The following is a 20,791-nucleotide window of genomic DNA, read 5'->3' on the forward strand; positions in this document are numbered from 1 at the left end:
GGCAAAACACATGACAAGGTATACAGGGCCCCTCTACACCAATACAGAAAAATGAGAGAGAAATCAAGGGAGTAAAGAAGAGGAAGGCAGTGAGCGTGAGGAAAGGGGTAGATACAAGGGAAAAAGAGAAACTGCAGCTATGTGTCAAACCTCACAGCTCCCCACGCCCACCCCCACGGCCCCTCACTCTTGTCTTAGCACAGCCTCTAATAGTTTAAAGGCAGTCAGAGCACTTGGGGGATTGAGGCAGAGGTTCAGGAGTTTGAGGCCAGCTGGGACAGACAGAAATCAGGCAGGCACGCACACAAGAAGCACTATGGAGATATTCTTTGCGTGTGGCTTTAGGGAGAAACCTTAGCGTGGTAGAGACCAGGAATGAAGTGGAGTCCATACCCCTGGCTTTTCTTATGACCAGGGACACAGGCCACGCTGGTGAGGAAGGCAAGACCATGGTGGTGGTGGCAGGACACTGCTTGTTCATAGTTCTAGGGCAGATAGTCTGGTTATGTTCTCTTTTCATTTTTCATTCAGTGTATGCCCATGGGATGGTGCCAGCCACATTTAGGTAGCCCACCTCAGTTCCTCCTCTCTGACATGCTCTCCTAGGTTGTTTTAGATCCAGTCAAGCTGTCACCTTAGCACCACAATGATGATTGAAGGCCTGGCAACAAGGCTCCAGGCGTGACGTTCAGCTAGTAGTAACACGCCCGGAATCTTAGTGACAAGCTGTGTGTGCCTGCATGTGACGGCACTCTGAGAAGAAGCAAGTGTAAAGCCAGCAGCAGCTGGTGGAGTGTGTGGACATTCCCCAGAGCTACCTCAGCTTTACAACCGTGTGGGGGTCAGAACAAAGATGGTGAGTTTCAGATCAAAGACTCTCCCAGAATGACTGCATCTCCTCACTCCTGGTATCTTTGGGCTCTTAGGCAGAGGTGGCAGCACCTCAGGGACTGCTTCTATTGTATGCTCCTAATAATTTACGAGGAAAAAGAGTCATGTTAACAAAAGAGACAGGACCCAAAACCCAACCCCAAGGATGAGACTATGGTAGGGCAAATACAGCTGACAAGAACATGGCAGGAAGACCCCGAGCGAGTTCATTAACTTCCTTTTCTGTACTTTTAGAGCTAGGAAATATGCACATGTTGTGAGGATGTGCTGAGCTGGGCTGACTTTGCGTCCATGGACTTTTCCAGTCCGCCATTCACTTCTTTGGTTTCAAGTACCTGAGATCCAAAACTTCTTTCATGGCCAAGCTTCAATTACCTTCTAAATATGAGCATTTGAGTAGCCCTGGACTAACATCCTGGGTCTTAGAAAAGCTTCCTCACTTTTCAGCCTCTTTTTTTTTTTTTTAATTATTATTATTACTTATTAATTTTTCTAGACAGGGTTTCTCTACATAGTCCTAGCAGTTCTGTTTTGGTTTTTTTTTTTTTTTTTGGTTTTTTTTTTTTTTTTTGAGAGCCAGGGTTACACAGGGTTTCTCTGTGTAACCCTGGCTGTCCTGGAACTCACTCTGTAGACCAGGCTGGCCTTGAACTCAGAAATCCGCCTGCCTCTGCCTCCCAAGTGCTGGGATTAAAGGCGTGCGCCACCACTGCTGGCTCTAGCAGTTCTGGACTCTCCCTATAGACTAGCTGGCCTCAAACTCAGACCCACCTGTCTCCGGAGTGTTGGGATTAAAGGCGTGTACCACCACCAGGCTCAGCCTCATTTAAAGTGCACACACAAGTGCATGTGTGGGGGTGAGAGTGTGCTGAAGCATGAGCAGCAGTTAGAGGATGTTTCTGGAAGGAGCTCGTTCTCTCTTTTACCATGTGGGCCCTGGGGGACTGAGTTTGGTCATCAGGCTCGGTAGCAAGCACCTTAATCACTCAATCACCTTGGTGGCCCATTAAGTCACATGTCACTTAGAACACTTTCCAAATCATTGTGGTCAAGAATGAACTTGAGCATTCTTGGTGGCGCACGCCTTTAATCCCAGCACTTGGGAGGCAGAGGCAGGCGGATTTCTGAGTTCGAGGCCAGCCTGCTCTACAGAGTGAGTTCCAGGACAGCCAAAGCTACACAGAGAAACCCTGTCTCAAAAAACAAAACAAAACAAAACAAAAAGAATGAACCTGAATTCCTGCTGCTCCTGCCTTCACTTCCCACGTCCTGGGACTGCAGGTGTGCACCTACACAGGGGTCACTGTCTATTTCTCCAAGAGTCAACTTCCTCTTGCTGAATGCAAGATTTCCCTCAGTGGACAGGATCCTCCCGCCTGCTCAGTAAGAACAAGTCCCTGCCACAGGCTCCTTACTTCTCTCAACTTTTTTCCTGTACTACCTTTTCTCTTTGTTTTCCTAGTAGTAAACATTACCACACATACCCACTAGTGGCCAAATCTGGATTACAACTTTCTATTCCCTGCCTCCCTCTGTTTTGGGGAGGAATGGTTGAGACAAGGTGGCCTCGAGCTCCCAGTCCTCCCTGCTTAACCTCTCAAGTGCTGAGACTGTAGGCACAGGCTTCTGCATTCATCATCTCCCACATCATCTAGTCAGTCCCAATGGGACACTAAAGCCCCAGCTGGGTTACTCAGGTCTCCTCAGCTAACACTTCAGTCCATACCAGTGTCCCACTAGAAACCTGCAGTCTGCTGCTCTGCCTCCACGTTGCTAGCCTGCTCATCTACATGCAACCTATTCTTCATAGTTCCAGTCAACTCTTAGGTCACTGACGTTCACTGGCTGCCTGGCACATGCCTTGTCCACTGCTGCTGTTCTAAACAGGTACTCCGAACACCTGAAGCTATTTAGTAAACAATAAAGAAATGACCAGTGTGGCTGGAGAGATGGCTTATCAGGTAAAAGTGTTTACTATTCTTCCAGAAGGGACAGGTTTGAGTCCCATCACCCATACAGTGACTCACAACTGCCTGTAACTCCAACCCCAGTACCAGAGGATCCCAACTCACATGTGTGTACATACATACACATTAAAAAAAAAAAAATCTCTAAAGAAATGACTCTTGGGGAAAGAGGTGGCTCAGCAGTTAAGAGCACTGGCGGTGGCTCTAAAGGACCTGGGTTCAATTCCCAACACCACATGGCAGCTCACAATTGTATAACTCCAGTTCCAGGGCATCCACTGCACTAGGCATGTATGTGGTACATATACCTGTGCGGGAAAGCAAAATACCCACATATATATATATATTTTTTTTTAAAGAAATGACTCCTAGATATCTATACTGGATTTGCTACCTGTGTGTAAATCTGAATAGTCTAATACTAAGACATGTTCCCTCCAAAATCTTGGGCTTTTTTGCTTTTCTAATTTGATTAAGATTTATTCTTTCTTTCTTTCTTTTTTTTTTTTTTTTTTTTTTTTTTTTTTTGTATTCCAAGTTTTTCCGTGTAGCCCTGGCTGTCCTGGAACTCACTCTGCAGACCGCACTGGCCTCAAATTCAAGGATCCCCCTATCTCTGCCTCCCTTCCTGTTGGGACTAAAGGCTTGTGCCACCATGACCAGCTTTAAGATTTTGATTTGAGTGTCCACATGTATATCTGTGGACCACATATTTATTTGCCTGGTGTTTCCAAAGAAACCAACAAGGAGGTTGGATCCCCTGGAACTGAAGATGGTTGTGAGCTACTGTGGGTGCTAGGAACTGAACCTGGGCCCCCTGAAGAGTGGACAGTACTCTTAATAAGTCAGCTCTCTAGCCCACTTTATTTGGTTTTTTTGGTTTTTCGAGACAGGGTTTTTCTGTGTAGCCCTGGCTGTCCTGGAACTAACTCTGTAGACCATGCTGGCCTTGAACTTACAGAGATCTACCTGCCTCTCTGCCTTGAAAGTACTGTCCCATCCCACTTTACTTTTTGAAGTAAGATCTTATGTAGGCCAGGGTGGCTTCAAACTTGCTATATAGCCACAGAGGATCTTGAATTCCTGACCATCCTACAATTACATCCCAAGTGCTGGCATTACAGTGCACCCACCTGGCTTGGCTCAACTCTTAAAATAGTTTGATTCTCTAGTCACACAGAGTCTGGGAGCCCTTCACCCATCTCATGTAAATTTAGTGCCATTAAACCACAGAAGATTTTATTTCTATAATATTTCCTTATATCTATTTCCTTCCTTTCAGTTATTATCGTGTCTGCTTCTTAACAGGATAATCATACCAGTCTTCTAATTCATCCTCTCTTCCACATGCTGGAAGCAGAATCAACCCCCACAAATTGTCCTCTGACCCACATTTACTGTGACACACACATTCGAACACACACATACACTGTAAAAGCAGGGACAGGGAGAATCCTTACCTCTGGACTCTTGGACACGCCCTATATTCCGCTGACACAGAACTACTCACTGTACTCGGGACAAGTCTGGTCCTTTCTTACCCCATGCTTCTTCACTCTGTACGCTGCAGGGGTCTTCAACATGGCAGCCAATACTATTTGATACCTGCTTGATGAAATCCTGCTCGTGTTAAGTCATTTACATTAAACAGCACTTTTCCCTTATATCTTCATTTGTAAATCTTAAGATTTATTATATTTATTGTATATATGTGTACAACACAACTCACGTGTGGACAGAGGATAACTTGTGTGAAATCAGTTTTCTCTTTCCACCACTTGGAGCCCAGGATTCTAACTCAGGCTGTCAGCCTTGGCAGCAACAATCTTTACCTACTGGACCATCTTGCCCTTTCCCATGCTTTTGAAACAGGGTCTTATGTGGCCCAGGGTGGCCCTGAAATTGCTATGTAGCAGACGCTGGCCTTGCACTCATGAACCTCCTGTGTCCTGAGTCTGGGGTTATAGGCATGTACAATCATCTCTGGGTCTTTTATCATAGTCCTTGTAGCACTGAAACCTGCGTATCATGGGCCTGTCTCCTCTGTGAGGCTGTGAACATTCCTATATCTGAAATTTCTTACACAGTGTCCCATACACAGATTTACTAATGCTGTTACTTTAGCCTCTGAAATTATAATCCTATAATTCTTTCTATGGTTCTTTCCTTATTAAAGAGAAAATTTTTTACATGTATAGTGGTCAGTGGCATAGTATTTATTAGATTCCAAATACTAGGTGAATGAGACTGTGAATAATGTCTCACCCAAATCCAAACAAAATGTCAAACTTGGTGGTCCTTGCTCTTAGGGTCAGCTAAGGACCAAAGCATGTGGAAAGGGGCTATGAAAATACCGAGAAATGATGATTCATACAAAACGGAACATCTGACCCACTACAAATGCTGACCTTTTTGGAGAGCAGACTCTCTTCTGAGTAGGGAGGTGGCCTGGTACCTAGGTTCTCTGTGTAAAACCCAGGACAGCAAGGTCACTTTTATTCTCAGGCACATGATCAGAGGAGGATTGCAACCCCAGAGTACCTGGTATTGCCTAGGGACCAATACCAATACGAGTAGGGGACATAAAACTATCCCTGGTTACTTATAAATGAGACGTGCACATGCCGGGGATCTGGTGGGAGACACCACATCCCAAAGGCTCCGCCAGGTTTTATCTGTGCTTGCTTGGTGAAGACTCTGCAAAGGAGAGCTCAACAAATTGAGAACTGAGGAAACAGATGGAATTTCTGAGGGAGCCATTGGGGAAAGAGTGGTTCCTTCCTTCCCGCCTCAACTCTGCTTCACTGGTTAGCTGGGAAAATCAGTTAGATGTCCCCTCTCATCTTCAGACTAGACATTCCAACTCAACTGTCAAAGGCCCCTCTTTAGTTCTTCCCACATACCCCAAAGGATTTGTAGTCTAGGAAACCAAAGAATTGTTTCATCAATAAATCAATTTATTTAAAAGAATATGTTACAATTAATTACACTAAGTGACATTACCAAACAATCTTAGAGTGGTTAGCTCTAGAGCAGGGGCTGGAGAAACACTGGAGCCAGTGGGTCTCTGCATTTTCTCTTCACATTTCGTAAATCACAAATAAAAGTACAAGATACTGCAGTGAAAATACAATTAGTTTCTCTCAAATAAATTAAAAGTGTGCATGGCCTGGGAAAAACTGAAGCCCAGCTCACCAGCTTAGAAGGGGCATGATAACAAGTTGGCACCCATGGTCAGCAGCTGGCCAAGTGCTCCTACCAGGATCAGTCCTTCTCCAGTCTCGCCCCTCCCCAGAGCCTTATTTCCATGCACCCTCAGTTACTGCTGAGAAAGAAGCTGCTGTTATCCAGGTAAAGGAGGCCCGACAGATATGCTGAGGGTTAGACTAAGAAGAACCCAAGATGGAGGACTGAAGCATTCTCCCTCCCACTAGCTCTTAAGTATTCTGCCACATTGCTGCTCCTCCAAAAAGAAGTTAAAGCAACCCATACAACTGATGAAGGAGCATCGGTGTGCTGAGGCTGTCCCTCCAGACAGCATAATAGTCAGCAGGGCAGAAAGGGCCTCCATTCCTGGAGACTTTAGCTCAATTCAAATGCATGTAGGTCCCTTTAAGAAAACTGCTTTCTAGGAGCTGGCCCTTAAGCTGGAAATTCTGAGAGGAGAGAGGTGCTCCTTCTTATCAGTGCCCTATTTTGCTGCTTCGGGCATCATATTTGGAGCAATAAAAGGGGGAAAATTCAAAGCTACTGGCCCAGGTAACTAAAGGATAAAATTAAATGGGCCAGTCAAGAGGATGCTAGATCCTTTACCTTGTTCCTCCCTGAGAGCTCTGTCAAGGCCTGGGAGCTGCCCTGAACACTGACACATCTGTAGCTGTGCTGAGCTTAGGCCTCGGCAAGGGCAAGGGCAAGGGCAAGGGCAAGGGCAAGGGCAAGGGCAAGGGCAAGGCCAGGATAAAATTACAAAGCGCAGCGAGCTCAAAGCACTGCCCAAGCAAAGCTTCCTAGAGCGCCAGGCTTCTCAGGACCTAAGTATTTTCCTGCTCCATAAACATGTCTGAGTTTTAGTCTCAGAGAACAGAAACTCAGTGTGGAGGGAGCAACAACTGGCAACCAGGAAGATCCGGCTGGAGTGGAGCTGGGAGGGAAATCCCTTTCCCAGAGACAAACTGCCCAAGAAAACTGCAGATGCCTCCCTGGGCAGAAGCCAGGACTAAGAAACATAGAAGGGATTAGAGAAAGGAAATGCAGGGGGTTGGGAGGATGGAGTAGTTACATCTAACACTGCTTCATGCAAAAAAACTTGATCCTGTGGGCCTCTAGGCCACAGTGACCTCCTCCTCACACTGCAGCCCCACTGGGAGTGACCTCCTCCTCACACTGCAGCCCCACTGGGAGCCTTTGGGACCAACCTCTTCCTATCTCCCTGCTGCAGCTGGGTGTTTTGGTAGCAGACTAGACAGATTCTGCTAACCCCAGCACATTTGGGGCTGACTGTTCAGGACCTCCAAAGCCCTGTCTCTACTCTGGAAGGCTGTAGGATAGGCTCTCCCCCTGAGGGAATGGGCTGCAATGTTGTTATTTTTACAGTTTGAACACAGCTGGCCTCCAGAGCATCCATCTTGGGAGGAAATCAACTCGTCCTCTCAAGGTACTCAGATTCATTAAAACCGAGAGGGAGAGTTGATCCTGACTAAAGCCTTCCAACCAGGTACTGCCCTCTTCAACTCTAAACACTCACCATATTTTGTACTTTGTGGTCCCACAAGTTTGGAGAGGGGAGGGACAGGCTGCCCTAAAAGGTTCACACCTTCCTTTTCACACCTTCATTATGACAAGTGGCTCATAATGCTCCGAAAAGCCACGGCGTGAACGAAACTTGAAACCAAATCCAACACTGCAAGCAACATCCAATTCTGGCTGCTTCAGCTACATAAAGCCAAAGATGCAGCCTATGGAGACTTCAGTATCGAAGGAAAAGTAGATAAAAAGTTTCAAACATGTGTTTTAGTTGTACCTAAGCTGAGCGTTCCTTACACAAGAACTCAAGGTTTGGGAATATTACTCTAGTGCCAGCCTGGCCTCTGTCCCAATGACTTTTAGGTCTCAGGAGGTCATAGTGCAGGAGCAAGTAAGGAACCCTTCTGCTTTTGAATATGTGATCCAGGATAGCCTTGAACTCATTAGGTAGCTGAGGGGTGAACTTGAAAATTCTGAGTTTCCTGCATTCCCCTCCCAAGTGCTGAGATTACAGGTGTGCACTACAACACCCAAGTCTTATGTGGTACTGGGGATGGAACTTAAGGCTAATTTATGCACGCTCTGCAAGCACTCTACCGACTGAACCAGCCCCAGCCCTGGCTCTGGCCCCAGCCCTAGCCCCATGTAAAGAACTCTTTAAGAGATTTCTCTTCAGTCTCCTTTGGAGTAGATGATGGTGGTCAACTAAAATTGACCATATTCCCACTTGGGCCCTCAGCTGTCATGAACAGAGCTCTGATTTGGTTGGCAGAGACCCAGACTCTAAGTTACCCAAGGCACTCCCTCCACACACAACTGTAAAGACCTCATGGAGAATGTAAATATAGATGGTTACTGGACAGGAACAGAGGGAAGGCCTTATAAATATGAAGCATTGCTTCCTTCCTTCCCTCCATATGCCCAACCTTTGTGCCTCAGATGTCAAGCTTTACTCCTAACATGATCCTTGTTGCAGAAGAGCCAGTCTCCTATGGTAACAGCTTCCTCAGATGACTCTCAACTCTGTCTTGGGTCAGGTAAGGAAGCATACAAAAGACCCTAAAGAAACAGGAAGGAGATGCAGGATGGACTCAAAGTCAACCAATGAACCAGGAAAATGACTTGGAATTGAGACTATAGGTCGTTAGAGTCCCCGCAGCCTCACTGCTCTTGAGAAACAGCCTTTCTCCTCCTCAGGACCCTCTTGCACATACAGATACTACATTCCTCGCTCCTCAGACTCTATGGCAAACCAACAGCCAGAAACTGTACTCAATACAAAAAAGGGAAGAAAACCCAAGCAGGTTGTAAACTTTTCGAGTCCTTCATGAGGAGAGGTATTTTCCCTGTATTTTTTTTTTCCTTTTTAAAGTTTGTTTCAAAATAAAGAGAGCAAGAGAGAGAGGTCATGAATTCAGTGAAAGGTGTGTAAAAACACAAGCTAAAAAAGGTACTGCCATCAATATGAAATTTAAAAAGAAATATATATATGTATATACGTGCAGCTAATCTGTGTATATATAACTTTTTACATACATACATACATATATATGCTTTACAGTGCAGATGGATGGAGTTCATAGTTCCAGTTTAAAAACATAGTACAAGGAGAGTCTGTTGGTATGAGGCCCGGGTAAAACGACAAAGCTGCCTTTGGCGAGCTGGTTGGGCGTGTGTCTGTCTGAGCTCAGTGGACATCTGGCACTCTCAACCTGCTGCTCTCTACCAGCTCAGTCCCAGAGACGGAAAACTCACAGGACGTTATTAATAATATTTAGCTTAGGACTTTGGGATATAATGACTTTTTCCTTTTTTTCTTCTTTTTTGTTAATGGTTACTGTCTGACATGGGAGATGAGAAGGCTAAGAGGCTGAGGGCAAAGAGAAGGGAGGGATGAGGAAAGGCTAGGTGGCCACATCCCTCTGCTGTGACCTCGCCATCTGGAAAATATTCTGAAAGGAAAAAAAAAAAAAAAGAAGAAGAGTTACTGAGGGGCAGCACAAGCTCCACTCTGGAGACAACTCTCCAACACGACAGGAGCAGCAAAGCCAGCTGTCAACCAGACTCAACAATCCCTCTGAGCCACAGCTGTCAGAGCACAGAGGACTCTGAATATTTACCACCTGGCTCAGTCTTCCTCTTTTACAAAATGGACAATCAGATCTAAGGAGGTTGCTATGCCCAAAATCACAGATACAAGAAGCAGGAGGCTTCCAGATGACTTCCAGAGCCCAGTGTTCTTTCTACTACAGCAAGAACACCAACTTCCATGTGACTGACTATACTTTTTCTTTGAGAATAAGTAGCTAAGCATTTAGACAGAATCTTCTAAATTCTGCTCCAACACTGACACCTATAAATAACAGCAGCAAAACATTTCCTCCACATTTATGCTCTTGGTTAGTGAACAAAGCCTCTACTGTGACTTATCCAGTCAGATGGCTAAAACTCTGGACAGGCGCTCCCCTGGGTCAGGAACAGCATGGAGGGTTATTTAATTAAAAAACAAACAAACAAACAACAACATCAAAAAATCAAACAAACAGGCAGAAGAGGGTCCATGAGGTCATGAGAGACGGGAGAGCCTGCAGCCAGTGTCCACCCTCTACACAAGGGGAGAAGCAGGGCTTTTTTGCATAGCCCATTCACCATCCAGAGGCCAGCCTCGCTGGGAGAATGTCCTGGCTCACATGGGATAATCAGTCTCTAACTAATATTCCTAGAAAGACAGAAATGGAGGTGAGGGTCCTGGTATTTGGTCATGGTCCTATGAATTGTAAGCAAGAAGAGGAATAAATTAATTCAAGAATTCTTTACAATTACCTCTTTTCTCCACTTGAGCTCGCAGAACACCCTCTCAAAGCATTCATGCATGTAATTGAACTGGAAAAAAAAAGGTAGCAATACTCACTGACTCCCCAAGACCCAAGGCCATGCCTTTAAACTTCAAGTCTATCATCCCATCTTCCAAACCCACCCAGGACAGAGAAAATCCTGCCAGGAACCACAGACCTAACCATCTACTGTTCTCTAGCTCCCCCTAGTGCTGACTACAACACACAGCACAGGGTATGAATTCCACAATCCCAGATGGACAAAATGTCCAAGTGGTCCATCAGCAGAGGAATAAAGGCTTGTGGTCAGAGGCTATAGACACACTATGGAGAAGGGCATACAAGGGTACAGTGACCCTCATCTTTAATCCCAGCACTCGGAAGCCAGAAGCAGGGGAGTTCTTTGAGGTCAAAGCCAGCCTGGTCTACATTAGCAAATTCCAGGCCGGCCAAGGCTAGATATCGAGACCCTGTCTTAAACAAACAGCAACAAACACCAACTATGACAATGGAGAGAAAGTTCTCTGAGCTGACTTTGTTGCCCCTGAGAGCTCCAGGTTCATGTGACTCTTCCTTTAGTTTCCACTAGGATTTACTTCAAAAGTTCAAACTTTCCCCATGCCTCCCATCTCCCACTCACATATGGCGTGAAGATTTTAACCCATCGAGGCTTCTTCTCTCCTCGCGCATACTCAAAACAGAAGGCCATTCCTTCTTCGTCTGTGTCCCATCGCTGCATCTCATCCCATTCAAACGCTATTACCTGGTTCTAGACAGCCAAGAACATCAGAGTAAGGGCTACAGTTTAAGTATGAGAGTACTGGGGAGCCGAGGCAATGGGATTCTGATGGAATCAGGGAAAGGCTGTGACAACAGACACTCAGGCTGCTGGGATGACTCAGTGGGAAAGTGCTTGCTGGCCAAGCTGACCCGAGTTTGAGCCCCAGAGCCCACACAAAGGTGGAAGAAGAAAAAAACGACTCCACAAAGTTGTCCTATAACCTCCACACATGTTCCATGGCATGCATACTCGCGCACACACACGCACACACACAAACGTACATGCGCGCGCACACACACCCCATATGCACATATAGTAATTAAAATGCATAATTTGGAGCTAGTAAAATAAGGATCAATGTGGGCTCACTGATTAGCATCATCAACAGTTTTCACTTCATTTGCTCCACAAGGAGGAACTAAAACACAGGAAGTAAAGTATCCAAGTGTCCCTGACAGAGCTCCGGGGCCAGCCCCAGGCTAAACTCTTACCTCCAGCTGCCCTTCTTCAGTGCAGGCATGAAGTTTAAAGTGCGTGATGCTGATGGCTGTGATCACATGCCCCTTCCTCCTGGAGTCACAGGCACAGTGAGGGAAGATGATTTCATTGTAGCCCTCACAGGTCCTTAGCATGTTGAGGTACTGAGCAAACAAATGAAGGGATAAGCATGTTAGAATGATGCTGACACCCAGTGCAGTTACTGAGACAGACAAGAGCATCTGACCCAGTCACCTGAGACCTGGCTTCTGATCTCACACTTGTCCCAGAGTTGGGGCAGGCTCTGTGACACTCCTTCATCCCATTCTCAGCTTTTTCTTCACTGGGCATTTTAACACTGAGTTCTCTTTAAGACGATATAGAAATGAAGTGACAAAAAGACACTGCAGTCAAGCGCACTAGCACCAGGGAGGACTTCACAATGGCGGCCAGTGTGACCCTCTACTGTCACTGTACTTAAGGGATGGAAATCTGGCCTATCTCCATAAGAGCTTTCCCCATCTCTTCTATAATCAAAAACTGCCCTGATCCTAACATTGAAGATAAAACTACTCTATACCTCACACTCATAACATGTTAAAATTAAAATAAACTAAAAAACCTAGTCCCTTTAAAGAACCCAGAGTAGGATAAGCCTATCTAGGTCACTTGTCAGAAATGGCACAATCAGAACCAGAGCCCAGGCTTTCCGCTTCCCACCACCAACTAATTCCTAAGTGACCAGGTTGTCCCAAGTCCCAGGATATGTGTGGTAGCTACTTTTAATTGTCAACCCGACACAATCTAGAATCAACTGAGAAAGGAGGCTGAGTGGGGAACTGTCTAGATTGGGTTTGCCTATGGATAGTCTGTGGAGGTTATCTGATTGATAATTGATTATGATTGATAAGTGATTAAACTGAACCCAACCTAAATGTGAGTAGGACAATTCCTGGGTCTGGGTCTCAGTCTGTCTAAGAAAGGTGAGCTGAGCACAGACGTGCATGTACGTATTAACTCATTTCTCTTTGCTCCTGAGGGTGCAATAGTAGACCATACCCAGAAATGGTGAACTAAATTAAAACCCTTTCTCCTTAAGCTGCTAGCCAAAGTATTTTATCAGAGCAACATGGATGAAAATAAGACAGTGTGCGTCCTTAGAAACCATCTGGATTCATATCAAGTAAAATACGTAACCCTTGGAAGATCAATCCAGAGAGGGCTTCAAACACTGCCGGTCCCTTGGCTTTGCTAGTCTCTCTACTGTCACAGCTGCTCTCTACCTCAGCTCATAAGCCCGAGTTGAGCAAAGAACAGAAGACACTTGGTAGGGAGTAGAACGAGTAGGCAAAAAGATAAAGAGGGGAATAAAAAGATTCATGGTCCCTGAGCTGGGGTCCTTTCAAAGGCAGCCTCAGAAATAAGCACACAGGCTTCAAAGTCACTGCTGCTATGTGCAGAAACATAGCATCTGCAGTGACATCTGTAGATGGGTGGGAATTCCACACTGAGAACCAGACAGTTGCTATCTCTCTTACCAAGACAGAGGAATGACACCAGAAAAAAGAAAGAAAGAAAGAAAAAAAAAAGACACACGGCAATCTGTGGCTCTGATACTGGTGAATGACACTTCAAACACTGCTACTGCTGTTGAAGTTGTGGGTCCTTGGGAGCAGAAATCACACCCTGACCACTTCATATTTCTTTCTTCAGTAAAGTAACTTAGAAGATAGAAAAGCACAGAAGAGCAGCAAGAGCAGAGCAGGCTGAGTTCAGAAGAGCCATCAGAGTTCAAAGCCTCGCTCTAGTTTTCTCACTCTCTCTTCCGTTTTTGTTACCCTTCCTGTATCAGTAGACACGGTTCTGTCTATTCCTGCTCCATCCTTACGAGTACAGTACAAACCCTGCCACACACAGGTAAGTGTGACAAGAGGCAGGTGCAGTGAAATGTGCAGACTCTTCAACAGGGCCAGAGTGAGGTCTAAGCCCACGGAGCAGTGGCGAGGGCAGCAGTGGCCTGGGCTCAGGCCACCTGGTACTCAGATGCAAACTGCTACTTCCAGGTTGTATACAACCCTGGAGCCTTAGTTTCTTACTCTATAAATGGGAAAGAATAATGGCACTTATGTCATAATATTATTTATTAGCATCAAATATAAAATATTTAGCACAGAATTTGATACACAATTAGACGATTAATAAATGATAGTTTTAAATTTTGTTCTGTTTTGTTTTTTGAGACAGGGTTTTTCTATGTAGCCCTGGCTGTCCTAGAACTCATTTTATAGACCTGGCTGGCCTTAAACCCACAGAGATCTACCTGCCTCTGCCTCCAAAGTGCTGGGATTAAAGGAGTGTGTCACTACCTCCACCACCTCTACCACCGGGTGATAGTTAAATCTTTTTAAAAGCTCTATTATCATTAGCCAAAGGGTTCATCCATGTTCTCTCTCAAGAACAGCTTGAGACCTGGGGGAATGGTGGTACACCCATTTGGTGGACAAAAAAGAATGGCTGTGAAATGACAGATCTGGAAATTACTTTTAAAAACTCCCGAGCAGGAGGCTGGAGAGATAGCTCAGCATTTAAGAACAACTGCTACACGCACAGCTAACCAGACTCTGGTTTCCAGCACCCATATTGGGGAGCTCCCAAGTGTCTGTAACTCCAGCTCCAGGAGATCTGATGCACTCTTCTGGATTCTTTAGGCACTACATGCACCCGGTACACATACAGACAAGCAGGAGAACACACATACACATTTTAAAAAGTAAATAAATAACTTCCAGGATAAGGACTGGGAAGTTAGCTCAGTGAAGGAGTACTTGCCAAACTTGTGAAGCCCTGGGTTCAACCTTCAGCATCACAGAGAAGCAAGCAAATAAAAAAACCAAATATAGAGCCAAACAAAACCTGCAGATTAGAAAGGTGAGGACTGCTGGCAGGACTGTGCAGGGGTGGTAACTACAGCCTTCTGCACTTCCTGCACCACCCTTTCAGCTTCTCTTTGTGTTTGAAAAACTTACAATAAAATGGTAAAGGGAGAAGAATGCCCTGAACCCAATCCTCCAACATCCAATCCAAGCCGTATTCCTGACACACTCAATGCACAGCAATTCTGCTCGTGGTGCTTAAAAATCTGTCATGTAGGTGGGTGTCATACAACCTGAAGATTACTTCTGCTCAAGTTCTTTAACAAAAAATGACTAGCATAAAAGAAATATACTGAGAATTCTCTTTTTTAGGACATGCTTCTGCTGTTCTGACAAACATATCTCCCATATTCCTAGGACAGCCTCGTACTGTATGATTTGTTTGTGGGGGAGGAGTTATGTCTCTGAGGTAGGATCTTATGTAGCTCATTAAGTTGGCCTGGAACAGGCTAAGCACATTAGGCTAGCCTTAAACTTGTGCTTCTCTGTACCTGCCTCCTGAGTACACTGTCACATGGTTTTACCTATCCATACCCAGCCCTCTGTATAGATATGTTTAAGGCAGCAGATAAAGACAAAGGTTAGAAAAAGTCAACAGAAGAGATGTGGACACTGTGTGTCCTGAATGCTCTGTGATATCAAAAAAGTGGCTATTCCTGGGGCCTTTCCCACCGCCATGTGGAAGGAACAGAAACCCGCTCTCCCTTGATTCAGAGGAAACAGGCACTGGAGCTCTAATCCCAAAGCCTAGTTGTGTTCTGACTAGTCACATGATCCCAGATACTGTGGGTTGAATGGGAAATGTCTCAAATAGGCTTGTATGTTTGAGCACTTGGTTTCCAGCTGGCTGACACTCTATTTGGAAGACTATGGAACTATCAGAAGGTGGAGCCTTACTGGAAGAGGTAGGTCAGTGGAGGCAGGCCTGGATCAGCCATCTCCTGCTCTTGCCACGACAACAGACTGTATCCCCCTCAAAACTACTAAGCCATGGTAAACTCTTCCTCCCTTAAGTTGCTTCTTGTCTGGTATTTGGTCCACTTCTTTGTAAAATGAGGCTAAGACTTCATAAGCACATAGTGAATTGCTTCTTCTTGTCCTTGGATTCAAGATATCACCCAGAAAGCAAAAAAATCTTCAAGAGAGTTCTTACTGTCCTAAGTTCTAAAAATAACCTGAGTGGAAACTGAGGGCACCCATGTCCTTGATGAGAAGCCAGATGTAGTCTTAACTGGCACCTAGGTCTTTGGAGACTCCCGGGTTGGTGTTATTTCTCAGTTTTAAGTGGACAATCACTACACTGCTTAATTTGTACCAAGCTTGAAAAGAAGATTGAAAATTTACATGAATTCAAAACCGGAAAAGGTAAATGTTTATTTCCTAACATATTTACAACACGTATATAAAAACCAAAGATTTAAAGGCAGGTATGGTGGTGCACATCTGTCATACAGGACCTGGGAGATGGAGTGGGCAGATGGTCAAGACTAGCTTTGTCTACACAGCAAGTACAGCCCAGCCTGGGCATATGAGAGAGACCCTGTCTAAAAAACAAAGTGACCACACAATTATTCTGCCCATTGTCTTATATGACTTAAATAAGTTGAGAGGAAAGGTATAGTAAAGGACACTTTATAAATGGTCAATAGTTAATAAGACATAGGCTTGGTACTTAACAGAGCAGAACACTTTAGGCGAATGGGTTAAGGTTCTTTTCTAAAGAATTCTGCGCTCTCCCAGCTGACCTGCAAAGGTCAGACCAGGTCTACTGGAAACAAGGGCCTAAGAAGAACCTCAGGAGCCACGTCTCCCTAAACTCTGAGATTCTGAAACTCTTCAGGTTTCACAATCTCAAGTATGCTTTTTACATATTTATTTTTACTGTATGTATATGCATGTTTGCCTGCATGTATGTTTGTATACCACATGTGTGCCTGGTGCTGTCAAGGCCAGAAGAAGGCATCAGATCCTCTGGAACTGCAGTTTCACACAGCTGTGAGATGCTGTGAGGGATGAGAACTGAACCTCAGTCCTCTCTCCAAGAGCATCCAGTGCTTTTAACCACTGAGCCATCTCTCCGGCCTCTAAGACGGTGGGGTTTTTGTTTGGTTTGGCTGTTTGCTTGTTAGTCTTTTGAAAAAAAGACCTCACAAAGTAACCTTGGTTGGCCTGGAGCTCACTATGCAGGCCAGCCTCACTCACTGGCATATGCCATCACCCTTGGTCCCAGGGCTATTATCTTAAAGAACAGATGTAGCTTGTGCTTTAAAATACTATTTTATAGAAAAAGTCCCTGAGCCAAAATTCTGCCAATATTTAATTATACTCAAAAGATTTTTGATTTTCTATTTCTGTTTGCTCATATGTAGTGGTAAAACAATTCCCTGATTTCTGGTGACTTTCTGTGGGAAGGAGTTTTTTTTTTTTTTAATGTAAGTGATAAAGTGATTAACTATCCATCCTAAATGTAAAGTCATACATGGCCTAAGGTCAATGCTGACCCTATTCACCTTCTAACTTAACGTGTATGGATATGGGGTGGTAGTATCTGAAGTTAAGACATGATCACACTACATGTCCAGGCTGATCTCAAATTCAAGCTAGTTGGATAGCTCAGTCTGGTCTTAAATAATGATCCTCTTGCCTTGGCTTCCTGAGGGTTGAGATTATAGGTATATTTCACCATACCTGGCCCAACTAAATTAATTTAAAATAGATAATATGTATACAGAAAGTAAAAAATAATTCCAGTAGTGTATCAGAATGATTCAGTGCACTCATTATCCTGTGTGATATACACGCAACACTGCAAAAATTTTAGCTATATGTCATCTGCCAAGAGAAATTTGTAAATGCTTGTGACTGAGATGTTTTAAATATTCTTTACCAGTTTTATTTTTATTATTATTTTTTAGTGTGTGTGTGTGTGTGTGTGTGTGTGTGTGTGTGTGTGTGTGGTGTGGTGTGTTTACGATGTCCACCATTGTACTTATGGCTAGTACAAAGTAAAAACTAACTTTAAAACACGTGAGGAGCATGCTAGGCAGCACTGCCTCACAGAACGTCCTGCAATGCTGACAGCCTACAACTGCACTGTCATATGGCAGGCACTGGCCTCATGGCTATTTAGCACTGAAAACATAGCCAGTACAACCAAAGAAATGAATCTTTAATAATTTGAAATCTAGATTTAAATAGTCACATAAAACTAGTAGCAGCTAAATCAAACCCAAGTCTTGGAGATCACACACTGCAAAGCATCGCTGAGCCTAACGATCTATACAAACAGAGACACCAAGGTGTAAAAGCAACAGCTTTGCTACCTCACAACGAAACTCAATTTTAAGTTAAAGACCTAACTGAATGTAGTCACTTATTCTTGTTACCTCACCACTTGGGAGGCTGGTATAGGATATTCAAGTCAAGTTCAAGGCCAGCCTAGTCAACACAGAGAGTTTGAGGCCAGCCTGGGCTACATACCAAGATCCAGGCTGACCTGGCTAAGACCTTTAGTATTTGTTTCTAGGATAAACAAATACTAAAAATTAAAAAAAAAAAAAAATCTAAATACTAGTTCTTATAGATTATAGTGTTTTTAAAGGTTTTTTTAAAAATTTATTTTATGTTCATTGCCTGTTTCATCTGTATGTACATATGTATACCAGGTGTGTGCCTGGTGCCCACAGAGGCCAGAAGAGGCATCAGAATCCCTGGGACTGGAATTACAGACAGTTGAGAGCATCCATGTGGGTGCTGGGAATATCAACCATGTTCTTAACCACTGAGCAACTCTGCAGCCCATAGTGTGTTTTATGGTCACTGTTGTTGGTTTGAGACAGGACTCATTAACCCAGCCTGGCCTTAAACTCACTACACAGCTAAGGGCAACCTTTCCTTCCTGTCCCCACTTCAGAGAGTGCTAGGATTACAGAAGTGGATCACTATCTCCAGCTTTGTTTTAACACATTTTCAAACAAATATTGTTTAGCTATTACTAAAATTGATAAATTATTAAAAATTAAATTACTAAAAACTATATGCCTATGTATAATCTAAACTTTTTTATGTAATAATAGGGAAACACAAGGATTTTTCATCAAAGTTGATATGTTCCATCTCTTAATTTATCAAGCCTCTGACCAGGTTGTGGTACCTTTCAACATCATATAAACAGGGCATTTAAGAAGTAATGAAGACACAAACTTACCATGACCATCTTCCTTTGTTCATATAGCTTCTGTAACTGGTAAGACTTCTCTTCTGCTTTAATGTAACCTTTCTTTACATCATCAACAGCCTATCACAAAGCAAAGGCAGAGGAAGAAAACTTATTCAGATGCATTTTCAGGAAAGCTTATATTCACCTGGACCACCACCATCGTTGCCACGGTGAACTGTCACCACACAGATGACTTTACTACAGTAACTAGCACTGAAGGACGGCAGCATAGGAGAAATCCCTGTGGGGAGCACATTAAACACGTGATAACAACTAAGAGCAAGGAGAGAGAGTGCATATGATCTTTTAAAATAACAACGATAAAACAAAGTGGACATACGGCAAAAAGTGTGCAATGTGCAGTTACAACAGGAGCAGCTGTAGCCATAGTTACCAGAGAAGAAGCTTAAGACAGACCTCCCTAGGCAGGCAAGTGAGAAACTTTCAGCTGAAGACAGGGAACAGGAAATAGATCTATCTGCTGGATTTAAATGAAGCATTTCTGACTCAAGGCAATGAGCTTAAGTGTATGGCTAAAATAACTATGCTCATGCTATCTATCTATATCTATCTTTCTAAGTCCATGTATGCACATACATAATGCATACATATATACACACATACATAATGCATGTATATACACACACATACATAATGTGCATATATATATATATATATATATATATATATATATGGATCATGATGAGGAAGGAATGGAGTAAGATCACAGATGTTGTAACATTAAGGTACAAATTATTTCTATTTGGAGTTAGCAATGCAGACTAGACTGATCATAACCTCATGTCTCTGTCTTTAGGCACTACATGCACCCGGTACACATACAGACAAGCAGGAGAACACACATACACATTTTAAAAAGTAAATAAATAACTTCCAGGATAAGGACTGGGAAGTTAGCTCAGTGAAGGAGTACTTGCCAAACTTGTGAAGCCCTGGGTTCAACCTTCAGCATCACAGAGAAGCAAGCAAATAAAAAAACCAAATATAGAGCCAAACAAAACCTGCAGATTAGAAAGGTGAGGACTGCTGGCAGGACTGTGCAGGGGTGGTAACTACAGCCTTCTGCACTTCCTGCACCACCCTTTCAGCTTCTCTTTGTGTTTGAAAAACTTACAATAAAATGGTAAAGGGAGAAGAATGCCCTGAACCCAATCCTCCAACATCCAATCCAAGCCGTATTCCTGACACACTCAATGCACAGCAATTCTGCTCGTGGTGCTTAAAAATCTGTCATGTAGGTGGGTGTCATACAACCTGAAGATTACTTCTGCTCAAGTTCTTTAACAAAAAATGACTAGCATAAAAGAAATATACTGAGAATTCTCTTTTTTAGGACATGCTTCTGCTGTTCTGACAAACATATCTCCCATATTCCTAGGACAGCCTCGTACTGTATGATTTGTTTGTGGGGGAGGAGTTATGTCTCTGAGGTAGGATCTTATGTAGCTCATTAAGTTGGCCTGGAACAGGCTAAGCACATTAGGCTAGCCTTAAACTTGTGCTTCTCTGTACCTGCCTCCTGAGTACACTGTCACATGGTTTTACCTATCCATACCCAGCCCTCTGTATAGATATGTTTAAGGCAGCAGATAAAGACAAAGGTGAGTTCTTAGCAACTCACAACTATTTGTAACTCCAGTTTCAGAGGGATCTGACATCCTCTGGCCTCCACAGGTACCTGCATGCACATATATTCACAAAAGCACACATATACACATAGAAAATATTTTTAAAATATTTAATCATAAGTATGCAAACAATGTTCAAAGCCACCTGCTTTACTGGCTTCCTTTAATAATTTAAAAATATTGTCTGTGAGGTTTATTTTATTCTTCATGCTCTTATTTGTAACTTTCCATTTGCAAACACCCAATTCTTGTCAATTAACTGCAAACAATAACCTTTCTTGTTTGTTTTTGTTCCTC

The 20,791-nt window shown here is 43.8% G+C and overlaps 1 protein-coding gene across 3 annotated transcripts in view; it reads right to left on the reverse strand.

Moving 5' to 3' along the window:
- Snx27 (sorting nexin 27) overlaps positions 1–20,791 on the reverse strand; it is a 97,176-nt gene that overhangs the window by 12,349 nt on the left and 64,036 nt on the right. The window contains exons 8-12 of one of the 3 annotated variants that reach the window (XM_034499736.2): positions 18,834–18,923; positions 11,708–11,857; positions 11,076–11,204; positions 10,425–10,484; positions 5,795–9,553 (exon numbers count right to left, since the gene is read on the reverse strand). In XM_034499736.2, the coding sequence (XP_034355627.1) occupies positions 9,506–9,553; positions 10,425–10,484; positions 11,076–11,204; positions 11,708–11,857; positions 18,834–18,923 (477 nt within the window). In that variant the 3' untranslated portion in view covers positions 5,795–9,505. Of the gene's footprint in view, positions 1–5,794; positions 10,321–10,424; positions 10,485–11,075; positions 11,205–11,707; positions 11,858–18,833; positions 18,924–20,791 lie in introns of those variants that run through there. The other 2 variants (XM_034499737.2, XM_076932852.1) reach the window with 2 other exon arrangements.

The sequence above is a fragment of the Arvicanthis niloticus genome, chromosome 4, assembly GCF_011762505.2.
Source record: "Arvicanthis niloticus isolate mArvNil1 chromosome 4, mArvNil1.pat.X, whole genome shotgun sequence".
NCBI lineage: Eukaryota > Metazoa > Chordata > Mammalia > Rodentia > Muridae > Arvicanthis > Arvicanthis niloticus.